Source organism: Neolamprologus brichardi, chromosome 15, assembly GCF_056152115.1.
Source record: "Neolamprologus brichardi isolate AB-2024 chromosome 15, ASM5615211v1, whole genome shotgun sequence".
NCBI classification, from domain to species: Eukaryota; Metazoa; Chordata; class Actinopteri; order Cichliformes; family Cichlidae; genus Neolamprologus; species Neolamprologus brichardi.
The window spans coordinates 36,537,432-36,559,900 of record NC_142118.1 but is presented as its reverse complement, the minus strand read 5'-3'; the positions used below and the strand labels follow the sequence as shown (position 1 = coordinate 36,559,900).

General features: G+C 41.4%; 1 protein-coding gene across 1 annotated transcript in view; it reads left to right on the top strand.

Annotated features, from left to right (window-relative positions):
- xxylt1 (xyloside xylosyltransferase 1) overlaps positions 1-20,113 on the top strand; it is a 32,443-nt gene extending 12,330 nt beyond the window's left edge. The window contains exons 4-5 of the mRNA XM_087852800.1: positions 5,717-5,849; positions 16,224-20,113. Of these exons, the coding sequence (XP_087708926.1) occupies positions 5,717-5,849; positions 16,224-16,620 (530 nt within the window). The 3' untranslated portion in view covers positions 16,621-20,113. The remainder of the gene's footprint in view (positions 1-5,716; positions 5,850-16,223) is intronic.
- The last annotated feature ends 2,356 nt before the right edge of the window (positions 20,114-22,469 follow it).

Sequence of the window (22,469 nt, the reverse complement as noted above, 5' to 3'; positions counted from 1 at the left end):
GGGGAAAGGTGTTACGTGCTTTTGCGTCCCCTCGAGAGGTAAACGTGCTGCTACTTGAGTCTCTGCTGCGACCTCGTCTTTTGTTTTCCACACAGGGTTAAAGTGACGCTGTTAATGTGCGAACTGCTTTGAAAACGTGACAAAGATGATATTTGAATCCCAGGAAGAAGCAGCGGTTTTGTTGAAAACCGCGATTTTGAGTCGCCTCTCATTTGCTTATATTTTGCTTCCAAGATGCCAGATGTAAATTTTTTTAAAGTGGTCTTGAGAGATGGTTTTCCAGTTTTTCTTTGTTTTAGGCAGCAGCCTATTGCAGGAACACATCTTTTCCTCCCCATTTCTTTAGTTGAATCTATAACAATTGAAAACGATAACACAGTTTGACAGGCTTAAACTCCCAACGAGCTCTCAGCCAAAAACCTGGCACATCTCAGCGTGTTGTACAATGTGTCCTTAAAAAATTTGAGGAAACTGGACAAGGGAAGAATAAAAAAAGCAGCAAGCCCGAAAAACGACCTACACCAGATGAACAGCATCTGAAAGTCATGTCATTAAGAAACGGGAAAAAATCTAGCAAAGACCTGACACAGGGTCACACATATCCATGACAGTTTTTGTAGGGATAAGGTTTTGTCTGTATACCTACCTGCCAGTGAAATCACACATTTTAATGTGTGCAGGTTTTCTGATTTGTAATAATGCTGCTCAGTTTCAGTGAAGTGTTTGGTGTTTAAATGCTTACATATACACACACAGTTACTGTCCCTCCACACATACAACTCGGTTCTGCTTCTATGCTCCAGCTTTGTTTACTTTTTCCCGCCGAGGCTTCTAGACTTCTGATTGGCCAACATTTCTGCACGGTTAGGAATATAGCGCCACCTGCTGCTTTGGCATCAGTGTTGCCAACTTAGCGACTTTGTCGCTATATTTAGCGAGTTTTCAGACCCCCTAGACGTGAAAGCGCATATCGCTTTTACTCTCAACAAGCAGCGGGTGCTGTAACGCAGTCAGTTCTTCTTTTACTGTTATGCTGTTTTGTGGATCACAAGGTTTAAAACTACTTATAAACACACACACACACACAAAGTAACTCCACCAGAGTGCCTATTTCGGGTCACTTTTGCCGGTCCAAGCCCGGGTAAAGGAGCAGGGTTGGAATTGTGACATTACAAAAAACAATAATTGCTAAAATAAATTTAATTTGTAGTTCTAAATAAATTCTAAATGCATTTAGGACGTTTTTTGCTCACTTTATGTCTCGTCCACGATGTTATTTCTCTCTCCAGCAGCGTAGGTTACAATTACATTAGCATGACCAATTATGCAAATTAGGTGATGACGTCATTTAGCGACTTCTAGCGACTTTTAGGACAACCAATAGCGATTTCCCTTACTGAGGAGTTGGCAACACTGTTTGGCATGTTCCTAGCAGCGTTTTCCTTCATTTCTGCCTTTACGTGTGGACGGGATTATTTTTTAAAACGAAAACGGAACATCTCCATTTTCAAAGATACCCGTGGACGTAGCCTCAGTTTGTGTTCAAGTAACTGACTTGAGTATCCTCAGCACGGGTTAAGGTTTGAGTTCATCAATCTAGCTAACATGTTAACCTTATTAGCATCATACTGGCAGAGAGTAACATTCAGGAATTTGTTTCAAGTCTACAGTTTTGCCGTTTGCAAGCCTAAAATACTGTCACTTAGACTTGATGAAGTTTGAATGCAGTACAGCTGCTTTCTGTTGTCCTGTTTTGCCATTTTATTTTTACTGTTTGTGACTCTAGGACCTCGTTGTTTGGAGTAAACCGTTTATATTGAATCAGGAAACGTACTTTTGGTGGCATTTTCTAGTGAATCTTGGTGAAAGCAGAAAACAAAAGACTCACATCAAGGCTATTATTACAGCTTAATGAGGTTGACCCACTTTCTTACTTTAAAAATAAATAAATATATATCGTGTTAGGTAACAGTGTCTCTGTTGTTTTGTTGCCGTGCCTGAGTTTGACCAGATCTGACCAGAGCCTCAGGCAGGCTCTAAGCCACACTAATGACATTATTCCTGCAGTAAATAAGTAAATGCAGCACCCACACACCTGGCCCAGATTGACCTCAACTCACATATTTTCCACATAGCAATATTTTTTTGTTTAATTGTTTGGGGAAAAAAGAGTTTTGTATTTTGATCACACAGGGATGGATTCTTTTCAAAAGATTATTTATGTAGAGAAAATTAAATTGAAATAAACAAACAATGTAGAAGTTTCCTACTATTTCTATATGAGTGCGTTTAATTTATATGTTTCATATCTTAGATATAAAGATACCGTTTAAGATGCGTTCAGTCTGCTTGGAGATTAGTACATACAAGTTTAAGAAATTAATTAATTTAATAATTAAGAGGTTTTCAACAAAAATTTAAACAAATCTCGTCCTCATCTCTAAATCAAACTAAGGAAATACACATAAAAGTTTCATTGAAGTTTTGACTTATGTGTACACTGACCGCTTTCAAACTTGAAGTACCCTATTTTTGGGGCTATAAGGCGAACTTAAAATCCTGCAATTTTCTCCAAAATTGACAGTGCGCCTTATGTATGAATTCTGGTTGTGCTTACTGACCTCGAACCGATTTTATGTGCTACACAGCGTTAAAAAATCTGTCAAAAATGTTTTGGTACGACTTTGGTAAGCTATGAAGGCGCACCGCTTCAAGGATTGTTGGAGCATTACGGCTACCGTAGTCAAGAGCCTCGCGGACTCATCTGGGTCATAAACTCCGTTTACTTCAGGTCCCAAAGTCAGACGAACACTGCAGCATCACTGAGAGTTAAAAACTGTCTAAATTCTTACATCTTTAATAAAATGATCAGCATTGCTGCTTTACCAGGTGTAACAATTAAGTTTAACATCCAGGCATCCATGAAAACAGAACTTATTAAATTTAACGGCGTTAGACGTTAGCAGGAAGTTAGCTCGCTAGTTTCCACCTAAACATGATATAGCATGTTCTGACTGAGAGATTTCTGAAACAGTTCAAACGTACAGCTCTGCTATCACTTCCAACATAAATGAAGACAGAAAACTAAACAGCAGTGATGTTTGTAGGGTTACTGAAGTTGGGCTAGCTGGTATATAATGATGTGCTCCACATACATGCCAACCCTCCTGATTTTTCCGGGAGAATCCCAAATTTCAGTGCCCCTCACGAAAATCTCCCGGAGCTACCATTCTCCCAAAATTTCTCCTGATTTTCCACCTGGACGACAAAAAAAAAAAAAAAAAACATATCCCAGTATTCATAGCGCGGCACAGCCAAGTCCAGTCTCCAACAATGGCGGCAGCTACTTAGTTTTAATATTACTCTTATTTCTCTTTCTGGGTCGCAAAATAAACTTTTAGCATATTTTCAGGCGAGAATGTAGCTGTGTAAACTTCAAATATCTGAGCAGTAATGAATCAATGGTACGGAAGTGGAGGAAGCAAGAAGAATGAGATGAGTAAAGTTTGATCAGTTTCTTTATTTCCCAAGAGCTGCCATTGGGATAAACCATACATTTAGGTTTAGATGTAGGGGGGGGGAAAGACGTCATGTCAAGTTTATTTGTGTAGCACATTTAAACACAACAGATGTTGACCTAAGTGAGGACAACAATGGCAACGATAAGAAAATGAAATATCGCGATCGAATATGGGTAAAACCCGCATGCGCAGTGCCTTTGTTTTCATACGCACATGGCCGAGAAAGCACGGCGGCAACGGAGAATGAGGAGGGGGAAAGCAGATCGTTGAATGAAACGGATGAACCAGAACTGGTTTGTAAAAATGCTGCAACTTCAGTGGTGTGGAACTGGTTTAGCTTTCATCCGTCAGATACACAACAAAGCACTATTTTTGGTAGCGCATGCTAGCGGGCTGTTGTTAAAATCAATCCTTTGATTTTTCTGAAAATCGACAGTGCCCCTTATAATCCCGTGTGCCTTATGTTTGAATTCTGGTTGTGTTTACTGACCTCGAAACGATTTTATGTGCACGGCGCTCGAAAATCTGTCAAATGCTTCAGTACGACTTTGCTAAGCTATGAACCTGCACCGCTTGATGGATTGTCGGAGCATTACGGCTATCGTAGGCGGGCGCCTCGCGGAGGGATACGTACTGTGCTTCAACATAATATTACCGTATTGTGTGTGTATAACCTCTTTTTAAGTTTTGTGGATATTATACATGGTTATGCTGAGGATATGTCGGCCAGTTTCCACTGGAAATGCCTTTTGGTTAAACTGTCAGCAAGGAATTTGCATTTGCACTGTTAAATTTTTATATAACTTTAATGCACATAAAAAAAACAGCTGCTTGTTTAAGTGAAAATACATTGATGGATTTTTTTTGTGGGGGGTGCACTAATGAAGTTGTAAAATATTTTATTTAGTATCAATTATGTCGTCAGTCATATCGTTATCGCAAATTTTCAAATGTATATCCTGATAAATATTTTTGGTCATATCGCCCTGCTCTAGATAATAATATAAGATAATAATATAAAGACGTATAGCAATGTAGGAGCTGCAACAGGGTTCTTTGTGTTATCATTATAAAATGTAAAAAGATAAATGTTGATTTGAAAACATGCAGCTCCACTTTCACCTTCAGAGGACTTTGTGTTGAGTTATTGGTCCAACATCAAACCCACCACATTACAATGTTGCAGGAACTGAAGACCCTCTTCCTGTTACACTCACGCTCGTTAAGCCATGTTAGTACAAACAAACAGCGCTGACCACGCAGAGATTACGCTTCCTAGCCCCTCTGTGTTGCCACAGCACATTCGGGCATTGTGATGTGCAGCTTCCTTGTTTGGAGAGCACAGAAAACAGGTTGCTGCACTGCTGAGCCATCGTCTTTTCACGTCACTTGTTTTAACAGACAGAAGCACTTAAATATGTTTATGTGTGACCTAGCTGAGTTTTTCTAGTGACTTAGGCAACATTAATTAAATAAGGTCACTGTCTTTCATTGTACGACCGCATTAGTAAGACTGAGGAGCAATCACCAGACATTTAAAAACAAGAAGAAAGTATGTTCTGAAGCGTCCTGGATCTCAGAAAGTTGCCACATCTTTTCAGTCCATCGGCTTTAGATGTTGTTAACGCGACAGCCTGTAGGTGTTCATCGTTGACTTTACATCCGAAGCTGACAAAAGTTTTCATCAGTTCATAATGTTGTGAGCACAGTGCCTCATTCCTGAGCATTTCCCATCCTTTCATCACTATGCCAACCAGAATAATATAGGAAGCTGAAACAATGAACTGATGAGGGCTCGAATATCCTGGTTACTGTTATTACAGGTTCTTTCCCAGACCACAAGGTGCAGTGTTAAGCATTTACTCTGCATGCTACGCCACTGTGTTCACGTTTCGTCATCTCCACATTTTCTTCTCGTGCATGTTTCTCATTTCTAGGTCAGCGCTAACATTGCACAGAGAGAGGCCAAACGAGCCAACCTCTGTCAGTGTCTGCTCTTATTTCCTCTAACTCGGTATTCCTGGAAGGGCCAGTTCTCTCACTAAATGTTGTTATCCAAGCTGAATGATGTGCTAGTGGTCAGTGAGATTTTACTCAGAAGTACATTTTCTTAGGATCATTTTTAAAATAGACAATTTATTTTCATTATCTGTTCAACTTAGTCTTTGCATTTGTCCTTTGTGTTTCCATTTCAGGTCTGACACACATAGTGCAGCTTGACTTGGACCTGAAGTACAGGACCAACATCAGGGACCTTTTTCAGGAGTTTCACCGGTTTCCTCCAGGAGCAGTTATAGGGATCGCCAGAGAGATGCAGCCAGTATACAGGTAAGCAGTGCAGACCTACAGAGCACCTACTAGGGAAGCTTCAGACTGACACCAGTCTGCTGCATCTTCACATGCACGTGAATAAAAGTGAGGCTCTCTGCTTTTAACTTCGGCGCTCTTGCTTTCAAGTGTTCGCTCAATACGTCAGTATAATTTCCGGCTCAGGCTAGATCAAAGGCTAGCATCTGTCATGAGGAGAGACTCGACTGCTGGGCTTTGACTTTTGGCAAGAAAGCATCCTCACTTTGTTTTTAAATTGTGCCAAAGTAAAATTCAGGTGTCAGTCTGACAAAAAAAATTACACCCTCTTTCGATTCAAAGGTTTTATATGTCTGGATGTAATAAAGAAATTCATCTGTTCCTAGCAGGTCTAAAAATGTGATAACTACAACCTCAGATTAACAGTTGCACACAGCATATACTGTATTGTGTCAATATGTATTTAACAAAGAGCATATAAGAAGGTCATAAACGGCTAAGTGCACTTGATTCATTGAGAAGTTTTGTCAGTTTTCTGGTCTGGAGCGTTCAGGTATGTCTTTAACACAGTGCCAGTGAGGAAAGACGTCAGCAGTGATGTTAGAGAAGCAAATGTTGCTGCTCATCAATCTGGGAAGGGTCATAAGGCCAGTTCCAAACAATTCATCCAGCGAGAATGACTATTCTCAAGTGCAAAGCATTTAACACTCCTTCCCAGGAGTGGACGTGCCAGCAAATTCACCCCGAGGTGAGACCACGCAATGCTCATGATACTGCAAAAATCCCAGAGCTGCATCTCAGACTCTACAGCAGGGGTGTCAAACTCAAATACACAGTGGGCCAAAATTCAAAACTGGAACAAAGTCACGGGCTAACGTTAATATTTATTGAAATTATTCCTCCAGATATAAGAATGAATCTTTTCTTATGGACTCAAACACGTTTTGCTGAAAAACTGAATATGGAACAAGCAAAGCTTAATACTAAACAATATATATATTAGCTGTATAATACCAGTAGGCCAGCTCTAATAGTAATTTGGTATGGCTTCGTGGGCCAAATGTAATTAGGCTGCGGGCCAAATTTGGCCCGCGGGCCAGAGTTTGACACCTATGGTCTACAGGCCTCATTCAACATGTTAGATGATGCTTTATGTTCATGACAGTACAAATAGAAAAAAAAGTGTGGCTTGTTTGGATGGGTTGCAAAAAGAAAGCTTCTTCTTGCTAAAATGGGGCGACCGTGGCTCAGGGGGTTGGGAAGCGCATCTGTAACCGGAAGGTTGCCGGTTCGATAGTGGCATTGTAAAGCGTTTTGGGTGCCTTGAAAAGCGCTATATAAATCCAATCCATTATTATTATTATTATTATTATTATTATTATTATAAAAACAACACGGCAGCACGGCGTAGGTTTGCAAAGCTGCATCTAAATGGACCACAAGACATCTGGAATAATGTCGTTTGGACAGACGAGACTGTGAGACGTCCCGGGTCAAATCCCGGGCTGCGCGGCTGTGACAAAAACCCAGAGATGCATAGGAATGTTCCCAACTATTTTATTTTATTTTTTTATTTCATGTTAAGTTGAACCTGGCTGAAATAGTGTGTTGAGACCAAAAGAGAGCGGCGCATAAACAAATGCAGGTAAACCTCAATGAACTGAAATGGCACCGTCAAGAGGAGTGGACCAAAACTCTTCAACAACAATGTGAGACACTGATTAAGTCATACAGAAAGCAACGAGACCCCAAACTTCCTCAGTTGTCGCAGGTGGTACAGGCGCTGCCTAGTCTTTTCAGACTGGACCTGAATGTGGGCAGACCATGTCAGATCTGAGGAGATGTGGACACATATGGATACATATCCATGTCTGTTTTATGTGTGTTTTGGTCACCAGGACCACTTTCGACCGATAGTGTGACATTAACATGATTTAATCCACTCTCCTGACAAAAAGTAGGGGTAAGGGAGAGAAATAGAAAGCAGAGAGAGAAGACAGGAAGCAGGAAGTTCATCTTCATCTGCTAATTCTTTTGTCAAATGAAGTCCTTGAAGGTGAGAAGCAACCCTTGAATTGATCGGGATCGTGCATACATACGTTTGTAAGTGGTGTAAGTGTACATACCACATTTTTAATGAAATATTAATAACAGGTTAAAACGCTGTAGAAATCTCAGTCGCTCTTGTTGACCCCAGATGGATTTCAGCCCTTTTGCGCCCCACATGCATGCTCACAGTTGGTGTCTCTCACTCTCACAGGAACATCAGAGGTCTGGTGTCCAGACTGATTCACAGGAACCTAAACGCTGTGTGTCTTTCTCAGATACAAGCACAAATGAAAAAGTTGCAATGCAGCCTGTAACAGGAAATTAAGCTGCCTTTCTGATTGTAGTTGCAGGATTTTCATGCGCTGGGATTGTGAAATATCGACACGAGGCGAAATTCCTGCAGAATCTGAAATTAATTTGAATTTGATTTATGAAACTGCATCCTTTTCAGGGTTTTGGAAAAAAGACATCTCTGTTATGTGTTTGGCAGCTATGGAAGAAACGAACTTCATTTACTGGAGACAAACATAGTTTAAGAGGAAATGCTTTGTTTCTGTGGTAAAATGAGGCTCTCATATCTGCACAGACTCATATTTCACCTCTGTCGTGCCAGCATCATCCTAATGTGCTCAACTTATTTGCATCGTTTCCAAGTGGTGTTTCTAGTTTATTATTTTCATATTGTCATCTGGACTTGAAACTTGAACCTCGAGCACTTGTTGCATATCTGGTATTTATTAAGGGTGTATTGGACTTTACCTCAGCTGAACCAATCAGACCGGCTACCCAGCTCTTAACTATACCTCGATTTAAAGGTTCACGTTAATAGATTTGTTTCTAGAAGCATGTTTTTGCCATTCAGCAAAGCTTGGTACTAATCTGTCATTTGTCTTTTCTCCAACTATGAAGAAAAGACAAATTCACAAACACTGAAATCTGAAAACTAAACCCGCTGATTGACAGTCCAATGAGATACACAAGAAACAGCAGGTGAACTGAAAAGAAATAACACAGTTCATAAATAATTGTTGTCACTTCACAGCGAAGATTCAGAAAACGATTTAAAAAACAAATACAAGAAAAATCTTTGTGGAGAAGGAAAAAGAAGCGTTTTTCACTGGGAATAAAACAATCAGTCAAACCAGCAGGGGTCCTTTTGAAAGCACCAGGATACAGAAATTCAAATGGAAGTTTTTGAAGAGTTTTTACAGTGGAAAGGGCTCCACATGTGGTAACAGGCCTTTACTACGTTAGTCAAATGGTTTAGAAGTCTGGCGGGCTGTCCCTAAATACTCTGTCCGATCTAAAATCTGGTTTGTTGTAAAGTTTATGAGATGATGTCAGTGTTACAAGCTGTGTTGTCAAACCTGCTGATAGAGGAATGTCCTAGATTGTGACTTTACGCTTGCTCCGATTTATAAGTCAGATTTATAACCGGCTTAAAATGAGATTCTGCAAGTGGCATAACTATGAGGTCAGAGTCAGGAGGCCAAGTTATGACAACTATGGTGAAAATGTTATTTTGAGTCTCTCATGCCAGAATAATAATGGAGGATTTGGCAGGAACCACGATGAGTCACCTGTTAAGAAGTGCTCTCGTCCTGCAATTCATATTTATCTCCCGTCTCTCTGTCAGAACTGCCAGGAGTAAACAAACTGTTCATCACTCACACTCAGAATCCAGCAACACGCCAGGTTGATTCATACAGTACAAAACTCTGAGTGCCCTCGTTAGGCAGTGGAAATTTATTAAATCCTCTTGGACATGAGGATCCGATGTGGCGCTCCAGATTGAATCTTTCCTCCTGTCATCCTCGCCTTAAATGCTCGTTATATTTTATTAACATACAAAGGCGTTAAAATGAGCAGATGTGGTAACAGATGTCTGGTCAGGTTCAGCATTCTGTTATTGGCTTTCTTACCGTTGCATTGCTGAACTTTATGAATGAAAGGCTCATAGGGGCATCTATTCAAAACCTTGGATGAGTTTGAATCTCAGTGACCTCGACCTCAAGGTCAGAGTACGTTTTCTGAAACTGTTGTGAATGCAATAACTTGAGAACAAACCAACATAGTAAGTGTGTCTGCTGGGAGGGTGATGGGTGGCTGCATTGCCATACTTATGAGGGGTTCCCAGTATTTAACGTACTCACTGGCGTCTGCACCCACAGAAGGGAAACTGAGCTGCTCGCTAATAAATCTTAAAAATGGTTATTTTTAGTGGAACATATGAAGGAGAGAAGACTTCAGTGTGTACACAGTGATAGGAAAACCTGACAAATGCATGGATTCATTGACGAAATACTAGCTGTTGCATAGCACAATGAGCAAGCAAGCCTATAATTACTTTGTTTCAGAAAGGTACAAGCTGTGATCTAATCACTGCTGCTGCTGCTGCATATTACTATCAAACTGACCAATCACAGTTGTTGAGGTCTGTTTCTGCAAAGGGTAATTATATTTCTGTCAAGCTCTGTACACTGATTCAGTCATTTAGTCATTGATTTAACTGTGTGTGTGTGTGTGTGTGTGTGTGTGTGTGTGTGTGTGTGTGTGTGTGTGTGTGTGTGTGTGTGTGTGTGTGTGTGTGTGTGTGTGTGTGTGTGTGTGTGTGTGTGTGTGTGTGTACACAGGTAAACAAGGGCCCCAATTTTCAGGCTCTTTGTTCCTCAGCATTTTTTTCCAGTTTTCTCCAAGATAATAAAACAAACACACCAGGTCCGTTTAGACTACTTCACTGTTTTCCACCCCTGCGCAGCATCAAAACAGGACGTCACTGTGTGTGTTTGTGTGTGTGTGTGTGTGTGTGTGGATGTCTGTGTGTGTGAGATACTGAGACTCAATGAGCCAAGTCCAGGTGGGAAGTTTCATGCAGGAGCAGCTGCTATACTGGTACAAACACGGGCAGGTGGTTTCCTGTGGGCTCTTGAAGACTGTGTGCTAATGAAACAATTAATCGAAAAGTGTTTAATTTTAGAAAGAAGCCAAAAAGGGTAACAAGTCACAGGTTTGCTTTCTTTGCACTATTTTTAAACCCTTCACTAGGGTGGCTGTAGAGCAGGTCACCTACTGATTGGAAGGTCGGTGGTTCGATCCCTGGCTCCTCCAGTCTGCATGTCAAGTATCCTTGGGCAAGATACTAACCCCAACTTGCTCTCCGATGCATCCATTGGAGTATGAATGTGTATATATGTTAGAAAGCACTAAGTGTAGATAAAGTGCTTGTGAGAATGGGTGTGATTTGGTGAATGAGGCGTGTTGTATAGAGCGCTTTGAGTGCTCCGTGAGAGTAGAAAAGCGTTTTATAAGAATTAGTCCATTTACCAATTTTTACCAGCAATTTCTCTGGCTTACACATCGTACACAGAGTGCTTGTGTATGATAAAGTACAGGACATCTTGTCAGCATGAAGTTACAGATTAAGATTTCAAGTGCACGTGATATTGAAGGTGACAAGTGTGATATTAATATCGTCTTCTCTGCAGTGCCTGTGCATTAATCTTACCACTAAGCCCTAATAACTCACGCCAACCAAAGTTGAATTCCTCTGTAGCGAATGTGTTTCTACAGCCACATTTATATGCTGTTAGTGACGCTTTGTTTGCTCTCAGGATTTGATTGATGCTTGCTTGTCATGTGTGGTGGAGAAGTGCCATCAGTGGAAAAGCAGTGTGTGTGTGTGCGCATGCTAATCAGTAAATGTGGTGTCTCTGTTCTTCCCAGTGGTTTACCAACACTGGGAATCCCCACTAATGTCCTCCTGTGGGCCTGGACAGGCTTATTCAGCAGCAGAATACCAAGAAATCGTATATCAGCTTAAGTTTTTCCACATTGTCTCAGTGTCTGACCAATCACAGTTGCACTGACATGTGACTCACTCACTCTGCAGTTTGTGGGGGTTAAAAGCACATTCCCTGAGCTGCAATTGATTTTTCTCCCTTTTAAAGGAAATTTGAAAGTGTTGACAGCGGTTAGCTTTTGCGTCACTGAAATTCTGGAGGATATTGCTGTAGCCACGGGCTGAGATCAATAGAAAATACAGAGAATCAAGTTTTTATTGTTTTTCTTTCTCTTGTTTTGTGTTGAGGATTTGTTTTTGTTCCGATTGCAGCGACAGGTCATGACCTGTGTAATGTCAGGATGCATGATCCAAATGAAATAAGTAGCACTGACTCTGCACCCCAAAAGAAAGAAGCCTTTTATTTAATTACATTTAACCCAGACTGAGTGAACATTGGAGAAGCCGATCTGTTATCTGTTATCTCTGCATGCTGCCCTGTTAATTGGCCTCCAGCTAATGGACTTGACAATATTTAAATTTTTTAACGTGCTATTAGCGAGGCAGCGTCCACGTCCTCTTTTCCTGTGCCGAGCAGAGAGAGAGCTCTCAGCTCTCGGCTCGCACTGCATTTTGGTGCTAATGGACCGAGCATTGTGCAGGAGATTGCATCCTCCCACCAGCCACACCGAGAGCACATCCTGCCCCTGAAAAGTTCATTATTGGAAGAAATGCCCCGTGTCTCTTCCCTCGCAGCTGTCTTCGTAATGTTTTAAAACCCCGGAGACATGCTTACATAAGTGCCACAGCCACGGGCGCACACAATGAGCAGCGAGGAAATTGCTCTCTTTAAGCTTTGTGTTTTGAGGCTCCATTGTGCGATGCATCCCACGTGTTTCCACTTTTTGCTGTAAGATGATACCGAATGCTTAATATGAAATAATGACTAATGTAGCACGGACACTGAGATACTCATTGATCTTAATAAAATTAGATTTTGCATCTGGCGGTCAGCATCATCATCGAGAACAGCGAGTCTACCATGATGCCTTCTTTAGTCAACAGAATTGCCAAACCTTGTTTAACGTGACGTTGTTAAATGACTTTAATCATGCTTTTTAATGACTCTATTCTAAATTTAAGCTCTTTATCATCTCTTCTATTAAAGCGTCTCTTTTGCATCCATCCTGGAATTTTAATGTGTTTCTGTGTATCCGAACTACAGACGAAAAGGGCCGGACTTTTCATTTGCACAGCCCAGACTCCCGTCTGTCGGTTAGCACATTTTTTGCAGTTATCAGAAACCAGGCTGTCTCATATTCTGAAGAAGCAGAAGCATGCATGTGGAGGGGATGGCAGCACAGACTGCCCTTGTCACCAGCTACTGCTTTTCATTCTTTCACAAGTGAGAGAGACACTTGATTTGAAAGGTTGGCAGTGAAAATTCAAGGCAGGAGAGGACGGAGGTGTGAAGAGTATGAGCTCTAATCTGAGCTGGTGAGCTTATTTGCTCACTTTGAGTGAATGTGGTGTGAGTGTGCTGGTACAAACCAGAGAAAGTCTTTGTGTCTCAGCATGAAGAGCCATTCTCTATTATTTGCTCAGTTTTCTAACCTTCTCCAAACGTAGAGCGGAACGTTTCATTAAAGTTTAAAGGGCTTTTCTTGGGACTATGCCTTGCCAGTGCCTGGTTAGACTCCATTAACATTGCATATCAGAGATTCTACAAGGTGCTTAAAAATATTCCTCAGAGATTTTTTTTTCTCCCACGTTGACATGATTGTATCGCACAGTTGCTGCAGATTGGTTGGCTACACGTCCATGATGCGAATTTCCTGTTCCACCACAATCCAAAGGTACCCTGCTGGACTGAGATCTGGTGACTGTAGAGGTCATTTGAGTAGGGATGGGTATCATTTAGGTTTTATCCGATACCAGTAACAAACCGGTACTTTTGAAACGGTGCCGGTGCTCGAACCGGTGCTTAAAGAATGGAGAACACAAAATTGGTCCAAAAACCTCTCATGTTCAGCTGTTTTTTTGTAAAAAGATAACAATGTTAGCCTTTTCTGCAGCTATGGGGCATATATGGTATCACTCTTGGCTGGAAGCAGTGCTTAATCAATGGAAAAAACACAAACTTTGTCCAAAAACCTCTCATGTTTAACTGTTTTCCACTTTTTCTTTGGTCATTTTAGCCTTTTTGTCCAGGGTGAAGGGAGTATCTGCCATCAAACATGAAGACAGCCGCATGTAGCTACGACGGTGTTTGCTAGTTCACCTTACATGCATTAATGTAATAACGTGGTTAGCCTACTCAATGTAAATTACACACGAACAACATTAAGCTACTCACGCAGAGAAGAACGGCTGCTGCTGCATCATCATCCTCATCATTTCTGCTACACTGGCAGGGCTAGGAGCCAGGACTCTCCTCTTCGGGTTTTTGGGGGATGTTGCTAACTCCGGGTCCGATAACAGGCACCACACCCGCAGTAGATGCGCTCGGTGTGAGGTCTCGCAGCAAGCTATCAAATACGGCGCATTTCTCGGCTTTTAACAAAATGCTATACGTCGCCAGGTGTTTCATCAGATTTGAGGTGTTACCTTCTTTGACAGTATCACAGTATCAGCTTAAAGCACTTGTTGCAGCTGCTGAGTTTGCATCTTTTGCTGTGAAGTACAGCCAGACTGATTTTTGCTTGATGCATAAAGTTAAAAGATTAAAACTAATAAAACAAGTTTTAAAAAGAGACTTTTCCATTTGATTACATTTTGTATGATGATTATGCAGAAAAAGTAGAATTGGGCTGAAAGATCTATCGCTTTATCACCTATTCAGGTTGTAAATCGTGTTTTTAAAAAGTATCTAAGTAACTAAGTAATTAATTACTTTTGAAAATAAGTAATCAGTAAAGTAACAGGATTACTTTTTTGGGGAAGTAATCAGTAATTAGTTACTGATTACTTTTTTCAAGTAACTTGACCAACACTGGACATGACAAATAAGGCAACAGGACACATTTTTGTCCTTTTTTTGGACAAAAATGCATTCCAGAGTTTATGTGAAGCTAATATTAGTCAAAATTTCCCTGTTCTTAGCTGTCAGCGAAGAACAAGAAACTGAGGGTAGACAGCAGGGTCAGAAGCTGGCAAACACCACGAAAGCATAGATCCATTCTGCGTTGTGCTAACGATTCGGTGGTGGCGGCGTACGCATCTTTTGATGGCTGCTTCCAGCAGAATAACGTGCCACATGTCACAAAACATCTCAAACTGGTTTCTTGAACATGACAGTGAGTTCACTGCACTCAAATGTAGGGATGGGTACCGGTATCCGGTGCCATACCAGACCGAAAAGCAGCGCACATTTCGGTGCTTTTTATTCCTGATCTGTGATACACTTTAGATTCTAACCAATCATTTTACCTTTCCGAGGATAGTAGGCGGGTCCAGGTACGTACGTTCTTTTAGAGCAGAGCTACAGATTAAAAATGCCCAAAGCGAAGCGGTACTGCCCATCTCTGGTCATGTCTGTAACTAGTATGATAGAAGTCGTACATTACTGGCCATCATGATGCTGAAGAAAATGCAATTTATTGTTCTTAATGTATTTTACTCAGTGCATGCTTACTTACTTACTCAGAGCAGCAAAACAGAAATGTAAATGTTCCCTGACTTCACCATGTTTACTCTGGATACATCTCCGTGCACGTACACACACTGAATGTCTTTAAAATGATAAATACTCCACAGGGGCCCCAAGTCCCCAGTCACTAACCACCACACTCTATAAAACTGTAAGCTACAGCTGCCGAATATAGGTCAGTAATAATACGAAAGTGTGACTCAGAATCTCCTGCTCCCACAAGATTTGATCAAACTGCACACACACAGAGAAAGACAAATGCAAACTGTGTGTGATTTTTATTTATTCTTTTTCATTTTTCTGCCGCCCACATGCATTGATTTATCCAAAAAGTCAGCAGAGCAGAAATTAAATGAGTGGTTAATTTTGTTTTCTGTTTCTGCGTTACTATTTCATCTACTGTAGCTTTCCTCCTCTGTGGCCCAAACTAAGAATAAGCTGTATCTGTGCGTACGTGTGCACAAGCAAGCAAGTAAGAGCACATTTCCATTCATCCTCGTCTTCAGTTGGCACGAAACATCTTTGCACCAGCTGTCAGTGCACAGAAGGAGCATTTTGTACTTTCTTGAAGCAAACACTTCATCCCCACCCCCACTCCCTAAAAATAAAAACGGTACAAGCAGCAGCATAAAAATCCTGAGCTCCCTAAATTTGATAGGGACGCCTAAACCACAGCAATAGTTTTCCTGACAAATGCATGAGAGAAAGAAACAAAAGGTCATGACTACTTATGTTTCTTCTTCAAATGAAGTCATCAGTTTGTTCATCAGTCTGAAAAAAGGCAACTTTCCCTTACCCCCCACCCTTCATATTCAACCTACTCTGTTTTTAAGTGTTTTGACTGTTACACACATTTTGCCCAAATGCACTTCGACATGCAGACCGATCCTTATTCTGGCACCTCTTCTTTTTTCCTCAGGCACACTTTCTGGCAGTACCGGAAGGAGAACCCTCAGACCAGAGTCGGGGAACCTCCTCCTGACGGCCTCCCGGGCTTCAACAGCGGTGTGATGTTGTTGGACCTAGGCGCTATGAGGTCCTCGGCTCTTTACAATAAGCTGCTGGAGCCCAGCAATGTGGCCAAGCTAGCAGACCAGTATCGCTTTAGAGGCCACCTGGGTGATCAAGACTTCTTTACCATGATCGGAATGGAGCATCCTGAACTGTTTTACTCCTTGGCGTGTGGCTGGAACCGGCAGCTGTGCACCTGGTGGAGGGATCACGGATACGGAGACATATTTCAGTTGTATTATCGCTGCGATGGACCGGTCTATATCTATCATGGGAACTGTAACACCCCTATACCAGATGACTGAGATCTACACTGGCTTGATACTACAACTGTTTTCATTTTATGGCAGTTCCCTTTTGTGACCGCAGTCAGATACGTTGCCCCCTGCTGGCCAAGGGGACCCCACCCCCCAACAAGATGTGGTGTTTGTGGAAGTTGTTTTAGCACAGGTCGCCATTATGAGTGAAAACAGCTCTGCATTACGGTCGTACAGAGTAGTGTATTAACAGGAGGTTGTTTTTTCAGGTACTACACACATGACATTATGATGTAATGTGTACAGGTCCATGTGGGATTTGAGCCCGTCACTGCAAAAGGATTTTACCTTCATGTTCCGCAAACGCATAAACCTGTTTGCTAGTTTGGATGTGACTTAGACCCCAGCCACACAGGCTGGTGTGTGGCAACCAGCGGTCGTGAGGGAGCTGTGAAGGAGTTGTGAGTGGTTGCGTAAGATTGATGACAGTGCTTGAAAAATAATTGCTAAAGCACGAGTCACACAGGCTGGGAACCTTTGGGAAAACTGTATTCCTCTGCTGGTTGGCAAAAACTTTGGAATTGCTTTGGCTGCTAGCATATTGGCCTGAGCTGCAGTGACAACATGAAAGGTGCGCCACACTTTTCCAGATTTTACTGCAGCTCTGCTAGTAGTTAGCGAGTGTTTGCAGACAGCATCACGTAAGTACGGGCAACTGTGGAAATCTGCGAGCAACCAAAGCAATCACCGTGAGGTTTTTGGTGTATTTCCTTCTACAAAACAGAGTTCACACAGCAAGAGCCGGCAACTTCCAGGAGTCAGCTGCCAACTCGTTGGGGAATATATGTTTCCCTAGCAACTGCATCCAATATGGCAGACAGCTCTTGAGCAGTGCAATAATGATGTCACATGAGAAGCATCTTTTATTTCTGTGGAGAGAAAAAATTGTTTGATTTAGGTTTATTGTTTATATATTTACAGTTTATGTGTTTAACAAACTTAAAAACAAGAGAATCAAGTACACCAAGTAGTGTACAGTATTTAACGCAGTAACTCCCAAATCACTAACTGATGTTGAAATATTAATGCAGTGAAGCAAATGCGTGGACCGACCTCGGCTCGCTTCGTTCTCCAACACGTCGAGTTTTCAGTGTCCCAAGTTCAGCCTACATCACACCGTAGCAGGTGAGGCCTAATCTCTGTCAATTACGTCTATTTTTTCTTTCTTGCAACCAGAGGGATCGCTCGTCGTGGACTTTGTGGGTCAGCCGCAGCTCTTTTCAAACACGTCTTTACAGGTAGAAAAGCAGAAGTGAGTGGGTGGGGGGAGACAGCAGAGAGCTGGCCACGGGGATTGGAGAGATAACGATTAACAATGACGGCACTGAAGGCTGTTGTTTGTGCCCCGTGTTTGCAGTGTAGCCGAGGCCAAACAGACCCACTTCATTCAGACACACGTTTCTGAAGGAGCGCTGCGGCCAAAAGCGTGACTGCAGACGCTGACCCACTTTTCAGTTTTCTTGCTGTGCTCAATGAAGTCCTGCTCAGATTCAAAGAAATGTCAACACTCGATATTAATCAGAAACTTAATCGCTTTATGTAGCACTGAAGCACGCTGCTGAGGAGAAAACGAACAGTGGAACAAGACTATAAAAAGAATGTCTTCAGTTCTCAACACCTTATAGCTTTTTCTGTTTTACTCCTAACAGAGCCAGTGGCTTTACTGGTTACATGATGATTACATTAGTTTTACTGGGATTGCCACTATCAGTGTACATCACTATCAGTTTTAGTGCATTACAGTGTTTAAAATGACATAAAATGGTTGGTATTGATAATCTATCAGAAAGCATATACAGTCATGTACCAGAAAAGATAGATTATTAAAGGGGAGGATGAAACCAAACGTTGCAGCTTGGTCTTATGGACCCTGCCAACAGCTGTACTGTAAGTGTCATACAATATATCCATGTGATGGTTTGTGTGTGAACTAAAAACTTGTGTATCAGTTTCTTGTTGGTACTCTGCTAACACATGCAAACCTATTTGTGTCATCATCTAAAAAAATGTTATGTGTATCGTCTAGAGATTCACTCACTGCAATTTTTGATTCCAGGTTGTTTTTGTTTGTTTGTTGCCAATTCTGATTTTCTTTCTAACAACTACACCTGACAGATTATAGAAAAATTAAGTTTTCTTTAATGCACCGATTACAGTTTGGAGTTACAGGACCTTCTGTTACTGAAACAATGGAAAATAAAATGCTTTATTGATATAAACAGAACTAATGTCAGATTCTTAGATCATTTTGCAAATAAATTTACCAAATAACAGAACAGTGATGCTTTTTTATTTTTCACTCAACTCCACAACTTTCCTGTAACTGCTTTGGTCCTTTGCTCATACCGAGGCTCACACCAAGCTTGTGGCTAGCTCTGAGCTCTGGCTAGCTTTAGCTTTAGCCACGTTCCCTTCTTTTAAATGGTGATGTGAACGCTTTCATGGTTCTCCCCCTACCTCCACTGTGAGTCTTTACTTACAGTGGAGAGCCTCCACAGTAACGACATATTAACGCGTGTTTGCAAGTAGGGCTGCCACAATTAGTCGACTAGTCACGATTACGTCGACTATCAAAATCGTCGACGACTGATTTAATAGTCGACGCCTCGTTTGAAGCTTTGTAAGATCACAAAAGACACAGGAATAAGTAGTAGGATTTAAGAGTGTAATAACAGACTGAAACAGAAGATGGCAGCACTGCATGTACAAGGATGCCAGCTGCCGTTAAACCCCGAAGAAGAAGAAGCTGTGTCCCAGAATTCATAGCGCAGCCCAGCTCAGTTTACAACAATGGCGGCAGCTAGTTAGTTTTAATATTACTCTTATTATTCTTTCTGTGTCACAAAATAAACGTTTAACATATTTTCAGGCGAGAATGTAGCTGTGTAAACCTCAAATATCTGCTCAGTTTATCAAGACACCACATATTTTCAAAAGCGCTCCGACGTTTTCGGAGACGTCTGTTACCCACTAGCTCGATAGCTAGCCGGGAGCTAGGCTAACTAGAACACCGGACTCCCGGCAAATCGTTTTCAAACCCACCGCCGTCTTTCACTACTCAGGTTAAACATATACAAATCACTTAGATAACTTAAAAATGTTATTGTTTGGCTTTTTTTAGTATTGTATTTGTTCCTGAGTAAATCGGTTTGGCTGAGATTAAAGTTATAGTTTTTACACAGCTGAATAAACATCAAGCAGACAGCTGATGATCAGAAGTGTGAGATGCTCGAGAATTTACTCAGGTGTCCTGTTATATTTTAGATAGCAAGGAGTTTATTAAACTTCACCGAAACAATCTGCAAATTTCATTAAAATTCAATAAACAATCATCTTGTCTTTATTTTTAGTTAGCACATACCTTAAACACTTCAAGCTGTAAGCTAATGATAGTTATATAAGAGCAGATGCTGCTGATGCAATAAGCTGTATGTTGTACGGCCAATGGATGATGATCTGATTAGTCGACTAATCGCAAAAATAATCGTTTGTGGCAGCCCTATTTGCGAGTGTGCATGCTACTGTTTGTCTGCACTGCTGTCCATGTGCTGAATATGCATGAAACAGACGGGGTCACTGGTCAGTTGATCGGTATTGTCGAGTGCTTATTCCTGTGTTACGTGCATCCATTGCCACGTCAGTTGTTTCTGTTGTGTCCTTCAAACACTCAGACATTGTATAAAGCGTTTTAGCTCATTTGGCACTTATGCAATTGTGAGGCATCCGTCATCCGTCTGTCCCTGTTTGTGAGCCTCTTTGACATCTCGTTGGCTTTTCATTAGTCATTAGTTTGTGCAGATCAAGCAGTGACAACAAAACTTAGACAGACAAGCAACTACACCCTGGTTAATCTGACTGAGATCTTGGAGAGTGTGAATAATCTGGTGTGTGTGGCATTGATGTACTAACACTATACTTACCAAAGTAACAGCTGTCTGTATTTTTCACTTTAATAACCCCTCAGCAGATGATGCTAATGTCTTCCTGTGACAGCAGCAGAGTTATCAAATCTTTCAAATGTTGTTACACTGTGTGTGTTTCTCTTTCCTAAATAAAATGTCTTGCTGTTATTAAAATTCTTTGTCCTTATTGTTTGTGTGCGCGTGGGAGGTAAAGCTGCCAACACTTCAGTACAAGAGGATGCGTTTACTTACGTAAAGTATAAAAATGCATATGTGAACAGATCAACCTCGCTTATGTTATAACACCAGTCCACGTCTGTGCTCTTGTTTATCTGCTGCAAGCCAGGCCTGACCCATTTCTCTCACTCAAATTTGCCATCACACCCAGTTAAAGCTCCATAGGCAGAATATTTGCAAGAATGTAATGATGTTATCTTTGTCATCAGTGACAGCCTTCATTCACTTGTCCTTGTAAACATCTGCAGTCGTTTGAATGGTGTTTTCTTGTGCAGCCGGGTGCAGCGTATTGTGGCCTGTTCCTGTTGTGTTAATGTGACAATCAGCGAGGAGATGACGGGCTCGTTTCTTTTCTGCTTTTTATAGAGTTTAATCATGACAGCAGAGATCGCAGCGACAAACAAAAACTCAAATTCAAAACCTACATTTAATTGAAAAAAGTAGAAAGAAATCAGCATAGCTTACTCTGAAACGTGTTTTTGAAACAATATCTGCTCTCCTTCAGTTTGCCGTAGGCGACAGGTTCAGGTGCACCATTTTTGTGTTTTTGCTTTTCAAGCAGCCAGATGTTTTCAGTTGTAGCTCTCCATGCTACGTGCGCTAATACACCTCTGTTTCACCTTTTCTGGGATGGTAACAAGATAGATTTTCTCATTTTGATTAAAACCACAGGAGCAGTTTTCCTTGACACCTGTATCCAGCTCGAGCACAAAGAAGGACGCGGTGTTTGTGGACCTTCAGTGTTTCTTATCTGTTGTTTTTTTATCTGCACTTGATTTTTTCCCCTAAGCCTGCCGCTCACCTCTCGTCAGATGGGGAGCAGACAGCCGTCCCCCTTGAGCACTCATTTCTCCTCTTCAGTCAATGTTCCACCAGCACTTGATAGGCATAATTAAAAATTCAGGCAAACGCACGTGTGTAATTAAAATTGAACACTCAAACTGCTGGCTTATGGTGGCAGCTGCTGTGGTAGGAAGAGAAAAGTAATTGAAATTCAGCAGACTTCTGACAGTCTGTCCAATTTGAACATTCAGACCATATCGAATCAAAGATATATTGCCTTTGCTGCTTCTGAAACACATTCAGCTGACAGGAGCTCCACGTAACCCGTGTGCAAATATGTGTACGTGGAGTGTTTTCACTTTAACCTGTGTGTGATTGTTTGTGTGTATGAGAGTGTAGACAGCACAACACACCAATTGGAAAAACAAATGTAGGCCAGTACCTTCCTGAGAGCTCCTCCACCTTGTCTCTCCCTCGCCTGTTTTCTCTCTAGTATCTCTCCCACCCATAGACCGGGCAGGCTGCCCACTAAAAAGTTGAATAAGTGGCCTTCATCCATCTGTACAGTTTGTTCTGCACTCATTGTTGCTTTACTCAGACTCCATAAATGTCTTTAGAACTCAATATGCACAATAAAAAAAATATTTTTAGTTTTTATTCTTTTACCCGAAACTAAAGGGTAAACATTGTAGCATCCAGTATCTGGATACACAGAGCATTGTATTAAAATAGATACAACGTTGCATTATGTACATGCTGTGTATGTGTGCAATATTTAATTATTGGGGACTTTAGCACAACATTTAAAACCATCCTTGCTGCAAACTGACAGACCTGGGACTGCCTCACTCCATCTGCCTCTGGATAAAAACCTTCTGATCACTCCCAGAGGGTGAGAGACGGCCACTACATCTC